Below are 18,836 nucleotides of genomic sequence, written 5' to 3'. Positions count from 1 at the left end.
TATAATGCTGTGACCTTTTCAGTTTGGGAACTACATGAAGATTTTTATATTTTTTTTAGTTGTATAAACATGGAGTTACTCTTTTCTTGTAAAACAAGTTTTTTTTTTTTCAAAAATGTTAATTGGAAATGTTGACAAAATAAAATATTGGTGTAAAATAATCTGTATATATAATTGAAAGGTTGAATTGTAATATTGGAAGATATTGTTTACAATTTGAAAGAAAATACTATAATTTTATCAATAGATTAAATTATATGGAGAAGATTTTATTGAGCACATGCAATGAATTACAGTTCTAAACTCTTATATTTATTCTTTTCGAAATGCGTTTATTAAATTAATTTTTATAAATGTATATATATATAAGGAGGTGATAGGAAGGTAGCGTGTGGCATTCGCTTCATTAATTTTTTGTTTGGTTTGGCTTTTGGAAGTGTAAGGTGCGCGCTGCGGTGCGGAGAAAGCGCGAAAGGGTGGTGGAGATGGACATTGACCAGTTGCCCAAGAACGCTGCTAACTACACTGCGTTAACGCCGTTGTGGTTTCTGGAAAGAGCAGCTACGGTGCACCCTACCAGAAACTCCCTCATCCATGGATCTCGTCGCTACACGTGGCAACAGACCTATCACCGTTGCCGTCGATTCGCCTCCGCTCTTTCCAACAATTCCATCGGACCAGGAAACATTGTACTATCTCTCTTTCTCCGCTCAAACATCTTTTCTCCTAATTTCCTTACTTTTCAATATCTAAATTCTCATAGTTCGTCTTCACATCAACACCTCTCACTTTATTTCTCTTTTTAAAATTTTACTTTAATATCTTAAAAAATTAGTTTTTAAGAAATAACAATATTTTTTCAAAACGTTTTGTTTTATTTCGAGACTAAGATATAATTCATTCCGGAAAAGAGTTTATCTTTGTTGAAATAATATATGATGATGCCGGAAAATAAGAAAATGCGAGTTAATTATATTATGTTAATTGAGATTTATGATAATTATTTTAAAAGTTATAAATGTGATATTTTTAATTAATTGAACGAAATGAAAATTAAACTGAAAAGAAAAATCGTACTGTAATTTGTTTATTAGGAAATAACTATGCCTGGTGACTAAATTAATTGATTATTGTCAAGGGGAAAGACTAACTCCAGTTATGTTTTTATAATATGGTGAATTACATAAATAGTTGACGCGCGATGTCTATTTATATATCAATTCTTGAAAAATTTCTAACAGAGGAAAAGTTTCAATACTTCGATGGATGAATATTTTACGATATACTAGCTAATATTGTTTTTTTATACATAAATTCTTTTTTATCTGCTGGAAAAATGTTTAAAAAGTTGAAAAAAATACTTTTAAATGATTTTAATTTTAAATTTCTCTTTAAAAGCATAACAATTTGGTTAGCAACTTAAAAAACTTCGAATATTTGTCTTTATGGATTTAGCTCATGAAGTTAATTATGATAAGTGAAAAACTCGAACTACTCAATCATGATGATAGCAATGTGGTTTTGTTGTTGTATGGTGTGTTCGTGCTATTTTGGTCCAGTGATTTGTTTGGTAATGTAATGTTAATGTCAATGTTGATGTACTATATATACATTTTCTGATAGTGCTTTCAACAGGTAGCTGTTATTGCACCCAATATTCCAGCTCTTTATGAAGCTCATTATGGGGTTCCAATGGCAGGGGCTGTGTTAAATCCTGTTAATACTAGACTAAATGCATCCACCGTAGCCTTTCTTCTTGGTCATTGCTCTGCTGCAGCTGTAATAGTTGATCAAGAGTCCTTTTCTTTGGCAGAAGAAGCTTTGAAGATATGGTCTGAGAAAGCCAAAACCTTCAGCCCTCCACTTTTAATAGTCATTGGTGATGAAAATTGCGACCCTAAGTCACTTACATATGCTGTGGGCAAAGGAGCCATTGAATATGAGGATTTTCTTCAGGGTGGTGATCCTGAATATGCATGGAAACCCCCTGAGGATGAGTGGCAGAGTATTGCTTTGGGTTACACATCTGGTACCACTGCTAGTCCGAAGGGTGTGGTATTACATCACCGTGGAGCCTATCTCATGTCTCTGAGTGGAGCTCTTATTTGGGGAATGACTGAAGGTGCTGTGTATCTTTGGACACTCCCCATGTTTCATTGCAATGGTTGGTGTTACACTTGGACACTTGCAGCTGTGTTTGGTACTAACATATGCCTTCGCCAGGTATACCTTTGGAAAAACTTCTGCATTTGTTTGAGTGATTGAAAATTAAAACAAGTTGGTGTTAACTTGTTATGTCTATTGACTTGAGTAATGTTCTGTACGTGCCTTGTTGATATTTTGTAACTCTAGCTTCATGTTTGATGCAATTGTTAACTTTGATTCAAGTGGATGCATACCTTATTAGGCACATGATTGATGATATAGCTAAATTATAGTGGCATGGTTCAAACATAAAGTTGATGTACTTTGACTAGGATTTCAAAATCATACTTGTAGAGTTCTTCTATACACAATATTAGTCTTTTCACAGTTTCTTGGTTTGGTAACTGTTAGAAGTTGTAAGTTAGAAAAAGGGGGATAATTGATGTGAATAGGTGGGCTTTAGAAAGAAAAGGATTTCTTGATTGGTTGAGAATTGGCGTGGATATAGAATATAAATGAGGTTAGTAAGTGGCTTTTAGAGACAAAGTGAGTTGCTGTGTAGCAGATGCTTACACTTGAAATGGCAATGCCTATTTATATATTGTCATCCACGCTATCCTTTTTCTCCTGTGCGGTAAATAGTTCTAGTTATTTAAAATAGTATCTAGAAAATTCTATTACACAATGGAATATTGCAGCAGGGTTTAATACTACACCTTGATACAAAAAATTCGGAAATTCTAGGCATAATTTGTAATTGTTTGGGTTTGAGTTTGAGTTTTGATAGTGTGTTCGTAAATATGTTTTCAACTTGATTTTTTGTTGTCCAGTAATCAAGTTGAATTTGTTTACTTGCCTCATCTATGATGAAGAGATGACGTTTTACTTTTGATGATGCATTGGATTTTTTGTCACTGCAATCATTCATTTGTTGTGATAAGATTAGGTTCATACTTCTTTTAAGTTACATTGCTTGAGGACTAGTTTCTGTAGTAGCTGTCATTTACTTTATTTCCGGTGTTAATTGTACTATTGTTGCTTGCTTTTAGATACTTAAGAGAAAAATACTGATTAAAGCAAGAAGGATCTTCACATTGTAACATTCTTTGTTTCTGCCATGACAGAGTTTTTTTTTTTCCTTTTGACTCCACTTAGGTGCCATTTCACAATCACTTTGACAGAGTCATCAATATCCTTGAATGTGCTCTAATCTTTGGGCATGTAATTGCTGCATCCGCATCTAAGTACTAACTTTCACTTGTTTTATTAATGTAATTTGGAGTAATATAAGAAAGATGTTATTCGTAATTATTTTGTTCAATGAAATTTGCTAGATGCTTATTTTTGCTGTGATAGTTCTTCTTTAGCAGTGTTGACATTGTGATTTTCTACAATGACAACAATGTTTATTAAAAAAAGTTGGCACTTTGCAAATGCTACAGGGAAGATATCTGCTTTGATCAGACTTGGAGAAACTTCTAGAATTCTCTTTGTTTCTAGAAATTTCTTCTTTTTTATCTCCTTTATATTTACTTTATTTCAAGACTCTAATTTTAGTTTGTTTGAAAAAATTCTCAAAAAAGTTTTTATTGTATCTTTTCGAATAGTTTCAAAAGAATCTATTAGTTTTATCACCCATAAAGTAAATATATTTTTTACTATTTATGAAATGATTAGATGATACTTATGAAAAATAGAAATTATAATTTTATTAATCATATTTTTTTTATTAAGAATACTTTTTATGTTTTTTCATTTAACTATGTCTTTTGTGGTCACAATCTTCTTTATTCATTAACTTAAATTCATGTTTTAAAGTTTAAAATCTAATCAAATATACTTAATATTATTACAAATGAGTTTAAGTCTAACTAACTAACATATCCCTTCAATATATCATACCATATTAGGAAGTGAATTTCAGCGTAAATCATCCCCACAAAACCTTCTTTAAAATAAGGTTTGAATCCCCACAAAACCTTCTTTAAAATAAGGTTTGACTTCACTTATATACTGGAAATTCATCTTATCTTTAATTATGTAGGATCTGGAACAAATATTTCATGTAGTGTTTTCCACGTCATTTTAGCTATAATAGGCATTTATCATTCTTATAAGAATTGTATCTATTAGATACTCTGTGTAGTTGTACGTGGTTCGGTGGTTGGTTATATGAATGGGTCTCGTTGCATGCATGCATTTCTATATATAAGGTTTTTCTTTTGTTTCTCTTGAATATAGTTTTTTTATCATAAATTTTCGGTTTCGTTGTTTCTCTTTGCTTCTCTCTTTCTTTCCTAACATGGTATCATGAGCTGAAATTCTTTTTCTCGCATGGATTCATCTTCCTCTACTGCATTACAACCATAGGTTTCTCTGTCAACACTACTCCCACCACTTCACCACACTCATCAGTCTTAAGTTAGATGACGATAACTTCCTTATCTGGAAGCAACAAGTTCTTGTTGTGATCCGGGGTCTTAAGCTCTCAAAATTTCTTGATGGCACGAACGTTCTGCCACGATTTCTTCACTTTGATGATGAGCAAACCAATCTTGTCAATCTTGATTCTTGAGTACCTTCATTACGAACAACAGGATGGTTGCTTGGTTACTGGCATCCGTGACCACACCCATATTAACAAAGATGGTTGGTCATGACATGAGTCTTCGGTTCAGATTTGGATTCGTCTCACTACTTACATTGCGTCACAAACGCGTAAGATCAAGAAATTAAAATTGTAATTCAAGGAGTTCAAGAAAGGTCGGTCTCTTACTATTCAAAGTTTTTTTTTTCCTGAAAATCAAACTAGTTTCAAATTAAAAAGCATTCAAACAGATGATGCTAAAGAGTTTTTTTCCTTACAATCTTTTCTCAATGATAATGGAATCAAACATAGGCTAACATGTCGGTATACTCATGAGCAAAATGGAACTATTGAACGCAAACATTGCCATATAACTGATATGGGTTAACCTTGCATGATGTTGCCTCTCTTGCCATTAGGGTTTGGGCTGAAACTTTTATAATTGCTGCTCACACTCTAAATGTCTTGCCTACATCTGTTTTAAGTGAAAGGAATCCATATGAAATGTTTTTTAATTCAGAACCTGATTATACTAAGTTCAAGGTCTTTGGCTATGCGTGCTATCCTCTGCTGTGCCCTTACAATAGACATAAACTTGATTTTCGTTCTACTTGTTGCTTATTTCTTGGCTATAGTTTACACAACAAAGAATATATTTGTTTATCTCGCATTGGTAAGACTTTTTCTTGCCATGTTATATTCAATGAAGATATCTTTCCTATTCATTTTAATAACAACTTTACAAATGCTCCTGATAACTCTGTTTTACCATCTGATAACTTACTTTCTTTAACTGTGCTTCAACATGTGCTCATCCTTATTCTACTCCTTGTTTTGTGAATCAACCTATTTTGCCAAATTTTGATGTTAGTGAATATAATGCTCCTTTTACTTCACCCTCTTCTGACACTATGTCTAATGCTATACTTGCTCCTTCTTACACATTGCTATCATTGATCAACAAACGCACAAATTTACATTGTATGATTAAAAGAGCTAAAGCATGTGTATTTAAACCAAAGATCTATAATATTACTACTTCACCTATATCACATGAACCTTCTTCTATTAAAGAAGCTTTATTAAAGAAGTTTTATCCTCACCAACCTGGTTTCAAGCCAAGAACGATGAATATGCTGCTCTCCTTAAAAATAAAACTTGGTCCCTTACCACTCTTCCTCTTGGTGCTACGGTCGTGGGATGTAAATGGTTATTTAATAATAAGTTAATTGTTGATGGGAGCTTTCAGAGACATAAAACTCAGTTGGTAGCAAAGGGATTTAATCAAACTGAAGGTTTTGATTATACAGATCTAGTGGTTAAACACAACACTGTGGGATGTAAATGGTTATTTAAAAATAAGTTAATTGTTGATGGGAGCTTTCAGAGACATAAAACTCAGTTGGTGGCAAAGGGATTAATCAAACTGAAGGCTTTGATTATACAGATCTAGTGGTTAAACACAACACTATACGAGTGGTTCTTGCTCATGTTGTTATTGCTCAATGGCCAATTCGTCAAATAGATGTAAACAATGCATTCTTAAATGGTGACTCGGAAGAAAACGTTTACATGCAAAAACCTTCGGCTTTGTGTCACAGGATCCTACTTTGGTATGTAAACTTCATAAGGCATTTTATGGTTTGAAGCAAGCACCAATGTCATGGTTTCAAAAGTTGAGCTGCACTATGTAGTAACTTGGATTTCATGCAACCAAGAGTAACTCTTCTCTTTTTGTTAAGTTCTGCAACTGTAGATGATATCACCATTACAGGTTCTTCATCTCATGTTGTTAATTTTCTTATATCATGCTAAGCTTATGTTTTGCTTTGAACACTACTTTCTGGGAATAGAGGTTTCCAGGACCAACGAGAGTAGTCTTCATCTATCTCAAGCTAGGTAAATCAAAGATAGAATTAACATGCTTTACTCCAATCCTTAGCCTACCCCCCTATGATCTCTTCTTTACGCCTTCATCAAGATGCCTTCGTAGCTATTTCAGATCCTATATTGTATCGATCTGTTGGGGGTGCCCTAAAATACATTCTCATCACCAGGCCAAAGCTTTCATATGTTGTAGACAAGGTTTGCCAATTCATGCACAAACCTCAGGATCATCACTGAAAAGCAGTGAAGCGCATTCTAAGATATCTTGCGCGCACCATTGATCATGGTATGCTCATTCACAGAAGTTTAAACTTCATTATTGGATTTTGTGATAACTCTATTATTGGATTTTGAGATGTGTAAGTCCATGACGGGATATTGTGTCTATCTTGGCTCGAATATAGTTTTCTAGTCTTCCCTCAAATAGAAAGTTGTGTCGAGAAGCAACAAAGAGTCTGAATATTAGAGTCTGAATATTACAGTGTCGCTTGCGTTCTAGCGGAGATTATATGGCTGTCTCTGCTGTCTGAAGTAGGCTGTGATTCCTAAGATATACTTAGACAATTTAGGAGTCGTTCTGCTAGGTGCCAATCCGATTATGCATTCAAAATCAAAGCACTTTGAGCTTGAACTTTGCTTCGTTCGTGACTGCACTCAATGGAAGAGGGTGACTTTGGTTCATCTTCCAGCTTGCTATTAGTAACTGATCTTCTCACCAATCCATTTTCAGGATCTTTTGTTTCATAGCATTCGTGATAAAGTTATGGTTGTGGTAAATCCAATCATAAGTTTAAGAGGGATATATTAGACACTGTGTATTTGTATGTAGTTCGGTGGTTCGTTATATGGTCTCGCTGCATGCATGCATTTTTGTATAGAAGGTTTGTTTTCTGTTTCTCTTGAATATAGTTTTTGATCAGAATACAGTTTTGTTATTTCTCTTTGCTTTTCTCTCTCTCTCTCTCTCTCTCCTAACAATATCAACCATAGTTTATTATAGAACATATAATGGCCATTGAATCTTTCTGCATATTTTCTTTCAACTTCCTTTTCTAAAAAGAGTCGTTGATATGAAAATATATGTAGATGTAATGAAAAGGCGTTTTCATTTTAGTGTTTCAAAAATTGAAGACAGAGATAGGGGGACAAAAGGAATTGATATTAACTGGCAGTTAGGAAGTTTGCCCACTGAAGTGAATAAACTGGGGCTCAACTTGAATACAATGTGAATGTGGGTTTTGGATAACAAGGTTGTTTGACCATAATATGTTCAGATACACTGCTGTCATGTTAACTAGTACTGTTGCATACTTTGATGAAGGTTGTTTACTAGATAGTTGATTGTTATAGACTTACAGACAGATATCCATCCTCAATTCATTTTTTGTCATATGTTTACTCAGGTAACAGCGAAGGCAGTATACCAAGCCATTGCCAAGTATAAAGTGACTCATTTTTGTGCAGCACCAGTGGTTCTTAACACAATAATCAATGCCCCACCTGAGGAAACCATACTTCCTCTCCCGCATGTTGTGCATGTGAATACAGCTGGGGCTGCTCCTCCTCCTTCTGTTCTTTCTGGCATGTCTGAACGAGGATTTCATGTCACACACACTTATGGTCTCTCTGAAACCTATGGTCCCTCTGTCTATTGTGCTTGGAAACCAGAATGGGAATTACTTCCTCCTGAACGCCAAGCCCAGCTCAACGCAAGACAAGGGGTTAGATACATTGGCTTGGAAGGCTTGGAAGTGGTGAACACAAAAACCATGCAACCTGTTCCTGCTGATGGTAAAACTGTAGGTGAGATTGTGATGCGGGGCAATGGTGTGATGAAAGGCTACTTAAAGAACCCTAAAGCTAATGAGGAGACCTTTGCAAATGGATGGTTTCATTCTGGGGATCTTGCTGTGAAGCATCCAGATGGATATATAGAAATTAAAGACAGATCAAAGGACATCATCATCTCTGGTGCTGAAAATATCAGCAGTGTGGAGGTAGAGAACGCTCTTTACTCGCATCCTGCAATACTAGAAGCAGCAGTGGTTGCAAGGGAAGATGAGAAATGGGGTGAGTCTCCTTGTGCTTTTGTGACATTAAAGTCAGGAATGGATAAAAGTAATGAACAACGTATAACTGAGGATATATTGAAGTTCTGCAAGGCCAAGATGCCTGCTTATTGGGTTCCAAAATCCTTTGTATTTGGACCCTTACCTAAGACAGCTACTGGGAAGGTACAGAAACATTTACTGAGGGCAAAGGCAAAACAGATGGGACCTGTTAAGATGAGCAAGTTATAAATGATCATGACAAAGCAATTTGTGATTAGGATTCTGCTTGCTTGTTAGTCCAAGTTGTTATCTAAAATAATATATATATATATAACATAAGCTTTTATCTGTGTTTCAAAAGTGGTTATTAAGACATCGTCACTCATGTATTTTGAAGTCAATAAATCCATTTTTGATTCAGTTATAATTTATAACATGTGTTTTTCTTCATTATGTGATGCAATTTGAGGTCAGCGGTAATGGTCAGATAAAAGTCTTCCACAAACTCCAAGAGTGAAGTTCCTGAAAATTGGCTGACAAGTAGTACAGTATATCGGCGATCATTCATTATTGGGTTTTATGACGTTTTACAGCCACACACTTATTCAAACTTGGCATACAGAATACACAAATTACGTAACTGCATAGATTAAGGTTGGAGACACTTATAATAATCAGATTGAGAGAAGAACTATGAGGTGGAGAAGAGATAAATTTTATCTGAATCGAAATATGTTGTTGTAGTCTTCGGCTAGTATAGTGATCCATGTGATTAGTAAACTCAGCGTGACTTAAGTTAACCTTTATACGTTGATATAAGGTTATTGATAAAGGATATTTGTGGACTTAGGGGTGCGTTTAGTACGTGTGAAGTTTAGGTAAGTAAATGTTTTCTTTTAATCTAAAGCCCGTGTGTTCTAGCGCACGTAGTAGTTAGGTTGCATGTACAACGAAAGATAACGTTGCACCATGAGTAGGGTGTCCATGTAAGTATAATATACCCCTGATGTTGGTGCATGGGTGATTATTCTGTTATTATTTTATGCACTCCTTGGAGATAAGATTCTTTTCTATTGTAGCCCCTTGGGAGAAGGTGCCCCTGAACAAAATGTGTTTCTTCGGTTGAGTATGCTTTCAGTTGAGATTAAATTCTCGTGATAGAAAGTTGTTACAAGAGGTAAGTTATAAAAGGGACTTGACTTGAGACCGCAGATTAAGATACGTTGTTTCTAAGATTGAAACTGAATACTTCTTGATTTTTAGTAAGTCCTTTACTGACTTGATCGTTAGAGTGCAATCAACAGGTAGGGCCCCTTTGTTTCAACAAAGCTACGTTCCAGAGCAACAAGAGATAAAGCAGATTCTCGAAGAGACAGACAGAGCTAGAGCTTGTCACTAGAGTCAATAGGCGAGCAAGTCAATCGACGAGAACATTTGGCACCCACTGTGGGGTTCGATAAAACCTGATCCTATCCACAATTGTGTTTGAGTTTTCAGACGTGATGAGGAACACAAGGCAAAGTCCATTGGGATATGAGGGGAAGGACGCCCCCACTCTACAACAGTCCATGGAAACTGTAAGGGCTCTCTAGGAAGCCAACGAGCAGTACACGCTAGAGCAAGATCGGATTCAATTAGAGGCCAAAGCCGAGCAGGAAAGGCTAATGGCAGAGGCAATAGCAGTAGCAATGGCAATAGCTAAAGCTGAACAAGAAAAACTCATGGCAGAAGTTCGAGTTGAGTAGCTGCTTAGGTAGGATCAGCTGATGGCGGAGATAGACGTTTCACGAGCAAGCAGTGAGGAGTTGTGCAAGGCCAATGAGGAGTTGTGCAAGGCCAATGAATGCTCTACAGTGGAGTGAGACCCGATCGATCAACTAAGAGCTCGCCCAAGCCGTTTTCGTAGGAGATTATGGACACTATCATACTAGCTAACTACATAACGTCCAAAATTGTTTTCACAGGTGTAGAAGATCCCAAAAGCCATCTTACGACGTTCAATGGCCAAATGATCATTTCGGGAGGAACAGACACCATACATTGCAAGATGTTCATGGGTATGTTCACAAGCACAACACTGTAGTAGTTTAGTGGCCTCCTTGATGGCTACATCACCTCTTTTGACCAATTTTTCGAACTGCATAGTGAACAATTCATCATTAAACAGGCCTGACCACCGGTCCCCTTCGATCTTTTTTGGTGTAAAGAAAAAACAAGGTGAGTCTCTGAAGAATTCTTTGAACATGTTTGGGGAGTTCACAGTGAAGCTCCAAACCCAAGACGAGACCTTGATGGTCCACGCCTTTGGGCAGGGGATCATGGCAGGACCGTTCAGCGACTCACTGATCAGAAATCCAACAAGAACATTTGGAGAGATACGACGTCGAGCTGTCGCTCACATCAGTGCAAAAGAAGCAGTATCTGTGAAGCGCGACAACACGTACCCAGGGCAAGTCAAGCCCAAAGAAGGTATCCGAGCTCAACCTCTGAGGGTCCACGAAGCTGTGACCGAGAAGAGGTCAGACGCAAGGCGAGCACCCTACACAACTAGGAAGAACTAGCCCAGGATGAAGGAAAAGGAAGACCTGTTATTTTGACCAAGGTTCCGGATGACTTACAAGGAACTGTTGGGCATGCTAGGGATGGTGGATAAGTTGAGATTCCCTCAAAATCTTACAGGAACTTGGGGCCACGAAAGGAGACTTGGTGTGAATTCCACAAGGGGTTTGGGCACGACGTGGAACATTGTATAACTTTGGGCTATCAGTTAGTAGGCCTGGTAATTGATGGATTCTTGAAGGAATTCTGGAAGGGAGCTTGGAGGGGTCGAAGGAAGAAATTGCTTTAGTGGACCAAGGGCATGAGGTACCAGTCCATGGCGAGCTGAATATCATATTGAGAGGATTTTCGGGAGGGGGATGCTCTGCCTCAAAGCGCAAGAAGTACACAAGAAAGGTGATGACAGTAAAGGCGAGGAGGTCTGACCAGCCGGTAGAGCCCGACCTCTGTTTTACAAGTGCGGACTTGGGAGACATGGTCCCACATGAGGATGATCCAATAGTGATATCTGTGGTCACCGTGGGAAGAAGAGTACACCGAGTTCTCATCGATCAGGGGAGCTCAAGTGATGTGATGTTTTGGGTAATGTTTAATAACTTGCAGTTGTTTCCCGACCAGTTAAGGCCATATGATGGTTGTTTGTTTGGTTTTGCTGGAAATTAGGTGGAGATTCGGGGACATGTGGAGCTAAGGACGACTTTCTTAGATGATGCATCATCCTGCACAATTAACATCAGGTAGTAGTTAATGTTGTCTCGACCTATAATTTGCTTTTGGGAAGGCCCTCCTTGAACAGGTTAGGTGAGGTGGCCTCAACGAGACACATGAAGATGAAGTTGCCCTCCTTCGATGGAGGGGTGATCGTCATCAAGCCTGACAGGTAGCAAGGAAGTGCTATGAGAATAGCCTAAAGAGTAGGAGGGTAGTGTGCTCGATCGTTGTTCATCCGTGAGAGCCAAAGGTGATCATGCGAATTGAAGTCGCCAAAGAGAGGCGACTTGAACCTGCTGGTGAGGTTCAGGAGAAAGAAATTGAAGGTAAAAAGTTCAAACTCGGCACGTCACTAGGTCGAGAGTTGCAAGACAGGATAGTTGAAGTAATATCCAGGCATGTGGATGCTTTTGCCTGGTCAACCTCAGACATGGCTGACAAACTTCTTGTGCCATAGGCTTACTATGGATGAGAAGGTCAGACTGGTAGTATAGAAAATAATAAAGTTTAACAAGGAGAGGCGTCATATCATCAGGGGTGAGACGCAAAAGCTCTTGAAAGCTAGCCACATAAGGGAGATTCAACACCCTAAGTGGTTAGCAAACATGGTAATGGTACAAAAGGCCAATTGCTGAGCATAGATGCATTCTTATCTACTGCCCAGCATAGACTCCTTGGTGAACAACACTTCAGGTTGTCAATTGCTGAGTTTCCTAGATGAATTCTCAGGGTACAATCAGATCCGCATGCATCCCCGAGATGAGAGCAAGACCGCCTTCATGATCGAGCTCTTTAGCTACTGCTACAAGGTCATGCCTTTCAGTCTCAAGAATGCTGGTGCTATTGATGGATAGAATCCTCGCCCCAATGATTGGGCGGAATGTACATGCATATGTGGACGACATGGTCATCACCTCAGAAGAAAAGGAATAGCACATTGTTGATTTGGAAGAGCTGTTCAGCACGATAGACAAGTATAATTTAAAGCTAAACCAGATAAATGTGTGTTTGGGGTGGAAGCAGGGAAGTTCCTTGGCTTCCTGCTCACTAACGGGGTATAGAAGCAACTCGGACAAGTGTGCAACAATCATAGGGATGAGGAGCCCAGCCAGTGTGAAGGAAGTACAACAACTGACTGGGCGCATGGCTGCCTTGTCCCGGTTCTTATCAGCTAGAGAAGATAAGGGGTACCTTTATTTTCAATGCTTGAAGAAGAACAATCGTTTCGTATGGACTCACGAGTGTGAAGACGCATTCGTCAGGTTGAAGGAGTACCTGGCCAGCTCGCCTTTCCTTTGTAAGCCGTTGCCAAGTACTCTCTTCGACTTTATTTCACAGTCATTGATTGAGCAATCAGCTCGGTCATTGTGCAAGAGCAGGATAAGATTCAAAAGGCCTATTTACTTCGTGAGCAAGGTGCTGTAAGGGCCACCCTGGCAGTGGTATTTGCAGCTCGGTGACGCCGCAATTATTTCCAGAGTTTCATTGTAATAGTGATGATAGATCAACCTATCCGCAAGGTCCTTCAGAAGCTTGACATGGTATGTCAGATGGTTCGTTGGACAGTCAAGCTGTCTAAGTTCGACGTACAGTACGAACCTAGGGGACCTATCAAAGGCCAGGTATATGCTGATTTCATAACAGAACTATCATTTGAGGCTACCCAAGAAGATGGTAGTGACTTCTAGTGGATCCTCTCGGTGGATGAATCCTCTAACCAACAAGATAGCAGTGTTGGGGTCATTCTGGAGGGACCTAGTGGACTGTTGATCGAGTAGACCCTAAGATTTGCCAGCAACAATCAGGCCGAGTATGAAGCCCTGATAGCTGAAATGTTGTTGGCCAAGGAGTTGGGTGCTCGAAGCTTGTTGACAAAGAGTGACTCGTTGCTGGTTACCGAGCAAGTCACAAGTGAATACCAGGCCAAAGACCCACAGTTGGCCTCATACTTCAGGTACGTTACATTTTGAAAGGAAATTTTTTCCATGTTCGAGCTGGTGCATGTCCCAAGAAAGCAGAATGCCCGGGCAGACCTGCTGTCCAAGTTGGCGAGTTCAGAGAAGGAAGTCGACAAAGGCTAGTCATTCAAGAGACCTTGAAGTCGCCTAGGACTACTGCGAGGGGAGAGAAGAGGTCAACCAGGTAGGAACCTCGGAGGTCAACTTAGAATAGGGAAGGAGGAACCAATCGTTGACACGTTGACACAAGAGACGTTCAAGGTGCCCAAGATAAGCCCCTATGGCTTGGTGGGAGAGGAGTCGTTGGAGGTCTTACAGGTCGACGTGATAGAGACCTGAATGATGCCATATGAGTGCTACTAGCTAATGGTACGCTCCCAGTAGAACCCGTAGAGGCGAAGACGGTTAAGAGGAACGTAGGAAGGTACATCCTTGTGGATGGAAAGCTGTTTCATCATGGTTACACCCATCCCATCCTTACTTGTGTAAGTGAGGATCAGTGTACCCACATCATGGCAGAGTTCCATGAAGGCATTTGTGGAAGCGACGTGGGAGGAAGAACTCTTTCTTTAAAGGTCGTTCGAGCTGGGTATTATTGGCCAACTATGAAGGAGGATTGTGTGAGATATGCACAGCGATGTGAACAGTGTCAGAAGCATGCTGATTGGCATCATGCACCCCCTGAGGAGTTGTGGTCAATACATAACCCCTGACCTTTCCATACTTGAGGTATAGACATTTTAGGTCCTTTTCCTCTGACAATTCGTCAGATGAAGTACCTCGTGGTAGAAATTGAGTACTTCACCAAGTGGATAGAAGATGAACCAGTTGCACAGATAACTGTCCATAAGGTGCAACACTTTGTGTGGAGAAACATTGTTTGTCGTTTCGGAATCCCTAGGTATTTGGTGTCCAATAATGGTACCCAGTTTGCAAGTCAGCAGTTATGCAAGTTGTGCACGGAGCTTGGCATTAAACAAGTATTTGCCTTCGTGGAACATCCTCAGACGAATGGTCAGGTCGAGTCCGTTAATAGAGTTTTGTTCAGAGGTTTGAAGAGGAGGTTGGAGAAAGTCAAGGGGACCTGGTCAGAAGAGGTGCCTCAAATTTTGTGGGCCTAGCACACCACTCTCCAGTCCACCACCAAGGAAACACCCTTCAACTTGGTATATGGATCAGACGCCATGATACCTGGAGATCCAAGAAAGCTCACCGCAGTTCCAGAAATTTTTGATAAAAGAGTCTAATGAAAGAAGGAGGGTGAACATGGTTCTGCTAGATGAGGTGCGTGAACAAGCTCGTATCAGGTCTGAAGCTTTGAAGAGAAAGGTCGAGTTGAAGCAAAAGACCAAGTTGAAGCCTCGTCAGTTCCAAGTTGCCGACTTGGTGATGTGAAAAGCTCAACCCTATCAGTTGGAAAATAAGTTATCTCCAAAATGGACTGGCCCATTTCGCGTGGCGGAGATGCTCGGAAACGGAGCCTACATGCTTGAAACCCTAGTGGGGGGAGCTATACCTCGAACATGGAATGGGGCAAACATCAGGTTTTATTTCAGTTGAGATATTTTTATGCTTTACGAATAATTCAAATGATAAAGGGGATGCTCTTTTTTCTTTAAGAGGGTTTTTTAACGAGGTCACCCAATAGAAATTTGTTCTTAAAAGACATACATTAGAATTATTTATTTGTTAACACACTGATGGAGATCAAGCTCAAGTGGACATGGAAGCCAATCAAAAAGATCAAGAAGAGGTAGAGGCGCAAATAGAGGACGCCCATGGAGGTCAAAGCCCACCTCAAAGGCTTAGAAGAAGCATGTTCAAAGCTTTAGGAGCTAGGGGACAATTATTTTCTCTTTTTGTAATTTCTTTGGTTGAAGGTGCTTAGAGGGAAACATTAGAAACCTCTATTGTTATAGCATCTTTTAGTCTTTAGTTAGGAGTCTTAGGGGGTGTGTTAGTAGATAGGTGTAGGAGTAGAATAGGAGGTGCCAAAGTGAAGGAAGAGGTCACACCTTCCTCATGCTTTGTTTTAGGCGCCGATTCTAGTAGCTTTTAGGAGGGAGTTTTTGAATTTGTGTAGCTTGCATTTCAGCACCTTAGGCTATAAATAGAGGTGCTCCCTTTGTATTTTTCAGATTTGAATTGAGACTAAAGAAACTATACTCAATTTTTGAGTGAGCATTGGAGAGCTTTTGAGCCTTCTTCTCTAGTCTTATCTTGAAGGATCCATGGTGTCCTCAAGTGGCGGCAACACACTCATCTAGGAGCAACCATCCTTCTAGTGGCGTGATCATCCTACCTTACATCCATCTTCATGAGCATTCTTTTCTCCTTCCTTCCTTCTCTTTCAATTGTTCAAGTTTAGCTTGTGTTCTTGAGTTTTGGTTCGGTTATTTTATGTTTCCAGCAGCTGTTCTTCTTCTTCTCTATTTTTGGTTTGGTGCATTTCTGTTTCCAGCACTCCTTTTCAGTTCACTTGCCTTTTAACTCATTTTGTTCGGTTCATTTTAGTTCTTGTTCAATTCTATTCGGTGTTTTTGATTTTTACCTCTTTTTGTTGGTTCAATTTGACAATATGAGGAACTTCCATATGAGTTTGGATTTGGTGCTAGTTTTGGTGAGTTCTTGACTTAGAACATTGATCCAATTCTAAGAAAAAGTGCCTAACAATTGTCCAACTCAAGTTGATTCCTAAGAATTTCAAGAATCATTCTCTTCTTTGCTATTGGAATCACATCACACACGATAAGACAACTTATCGGTGAGATTATCTGAGTAAGCGCCATGTGTGAAGCTGGTTATGTAGTGTAGAGTAAGACGACCTTGTCTCAATAAGATTATGAGCTCGGGCGCTCTGAAGTTTAATCGACCATGACTAAGACTGCTTGGATTAAGTCAGGTAAGTCGATCTGAGTATACACTGTAAGGTAAGACGACCTTGTCTCAGTAAGATTCTGAGTTCAGGCGCCCTAAAGTTTTATTTTCCATAACTAATACTGTTTGGCTTAAGTCGAGTAAGACGATCTTGTCTCAGTAAGATTATGAGTCCAGGCACCCTGAGTATCCCCCATAAGGTAGCACGATCTTTCCTCAGTAAGATTCTGAGTCCAGATACCCTGAATTACGATTAGGTGTGACTGAGATTGTTTGGCTAAACGTAGATAAGACAACCTTACTCAGTTAGAATACCTAGGAAGGCACTCTTTGGGAAGATTGTTCATCTATGAGCAGGTAATACGACCCACCTCAACGTTGGAGAAACCACCCGAGGGGGGTGTATGTGGTTGGATGGTGTCCATCATCACCTTCTTGAGAAAATCTATCCTCAGATCCACAGGGTCGATCTCGGATAGCAGCCTCTTGCTTTGACAACTATGCTCGTCCTCCCGGATCAAACGTCCATCTATGGGAATCATCTAACAAAGCAAATGTGTTAGTTTGAACAGTTGTATAAAATTCAATTTTCTTAAGTTGCCGTTCCTCTTGGTTTTCTATTGTTTTTGGCAACTTTTTACAAGATTTCTTTAGGGAGGAGTTCATAATTTTCTTTTCTTTCAAAAGCTCAAGAGTTTTATCAACTCCAAAATGACTTATGAATCCTCCTTCATGTGTCTCATTTACAAAGACTTTTCTATGTGTATTTGGGCTATGCAATGTTTTTTTTTCTTTAAATAAGTACCCCTCGTAAACATAAAACCCTCTATGTGCTCTATATTGGTACTTAGTAAAAGTGGGTGCAAAATCTTGATCTTCTTTATAAAGTTTAGGTATGTTATCAAATCCAAGAATTTGGGCTCCAAGTTTTAAAAATAGGGCATGTCTCCTTGATAGAGCATCCACCACAATATTTGCATTTTCCTTCTTGTATTTGATAACATATGGAATTTGCTCAAGAAATCCCATCCACTTTGCATATATTTTTAATTTGTGTTGACTCTTTAAATATTTTAAAGATTCATGCAGGGCCCTCACAAGTGTATAGAGCTCTTTGTTATAGATGGGGTAGTTTAGGGTTGCACCATGAAGTTTTTCAATAAAATATGCAATTGGGTGCCCACCTTGCAACAACCAACACCTATTCCTACTCCCAATGCATCACACTCTAGCTCAATTTTTTTTACAGAGTTTGGTAAAGCTAGAATGGGTGCATTGGTGAGTTGAGCTTTCAACCTTTGAAAGGCTTGCTCATGCTTCTCCATCCAACAAAATGGAGTGTCTTTCTTCACTAACTCATTGAGTGGTAAAGCTAGACTTGAGAAGTTAGGATCAATTCTCCTATAATAACTTGCTAGACCATGAAAACTCCTAGCATCTCCTACATTTTGTTGTGTTGCCATTCTTGGATGGCTTTGATTTACTCGGGGTCAACATGTACCCCATTTTTGTTAGCTATAAAATCTAAAGACACTACACTATCAACATAGAAAGTAAATTTATCACTATTAACAAACAAACTATTAGCCCTAAACACTAAGAAAACTTCCCTCAGGTGGCTTAGGTAATCATAAACTACTACATATTTACCTATGCAATCCTTCTTTAAAGATTCTATTTTTACTATGCTTGTAAGGGGTGTTGTAAGATATTCCTCATTCTTTGTAGATCCCTCTTCTTGTTTTTCAAACAACCCCTCACTTGACTTTTCTATTTCTTTTTTTTTTCTCATTTTCTTCACTCTCACTAGTTTATTTTTCTTGGCTACTATTGTTAGCATTGTTCCTTAAGATCATAGATCTTTCATTGGAACAATGAGATGCTAAATGACTCTTACCAAGATATTCTAAACATTGAATTATTCTAGCGTGAGTGTATGAGATATGCTTGGATAGGTTTTGGGAAAGTTCTAGAGATGTTTCTTTTATATGTTCTTCCTCTCTTTGGAACTCATCCTTGTCATAAGATACAGAGTATGAACTTTGTTTTTGACTTGATTGT

At 38.8% G+C, this 18,836-nt stretch overlaps 1 protein-coding gene across 1 annotated transcript; it reads left to right on the top strand.

Moving 5' to 3' along the window:
- The first annotated feature begins 263 nt into the window (after nt 1-263).
- Nucleotides 264-9,097, top strand: LOC137806995 (acetate--CoA ligase CCL3-like). Its single transcript, XM_068607404.1, has 3 exons — nt 264-689; nt 1,636-2,223; nt 8,023-9,097. The coding sequence occupies exons 1-3, from the start codon at nt 486-488 to the stop codon at nt 8,917-8,919; spliced, it is 1,689 nt and encodes a 562-aa protein (XP_068463505.1). The 5' UTR covers nt 264-485; the 3' UTR covers nt 8,920-9,097.
- The last annotated feature ends 9,739 nt before the right edge of the window (nt 9,098-18,836 follow it).

The sequence above is a fragment of the Phaseolus vulgaris genome, chromosome 3 (assembly GCF_000499845.2).
Source record: "Phaseolus vulgaris cultivar G19833 chromosome 3, P. vulgaris v2.0, whole genome shotgun sequence".
In the NCBI taxonomy this organism is placed as follows: Eukaryota; Viridiplantae; Streptophyta; class Magnoliopsida; order Fabales; family Fabaceae; genus Phaseolus; species Phaseolus vulgaris.
The sequence above is the reverse complement of the archived record's forward strand: the minus strand, read 5'-3'. Positions and strand labels throughout refer to the sequence as shown.

Bases quoted from the DNA above. Each gene is read 5' to 3' on its own strand.
- LOC137806995 (XM_068607404.1), top strand. From the start codon at position 486: ATGGACATTGACCAGTTGCCCAAGAACGCTGCTAACTACACTGCGTTA. The intron at 690-1,635 runs GTACTATCTCTC...TGCTTTCAACAG, and splicing joins CCATCGGACCAGGAAACATT to GTAGCTGTTATTGCACCCAA. The intron at 2,224-8,022 runs GTATACCTTTGG...ATGTTTACTCAG, and splicing joins CTAACATATGCCTTCGCCAG to GTAACAGCGAAGGCAGTATA.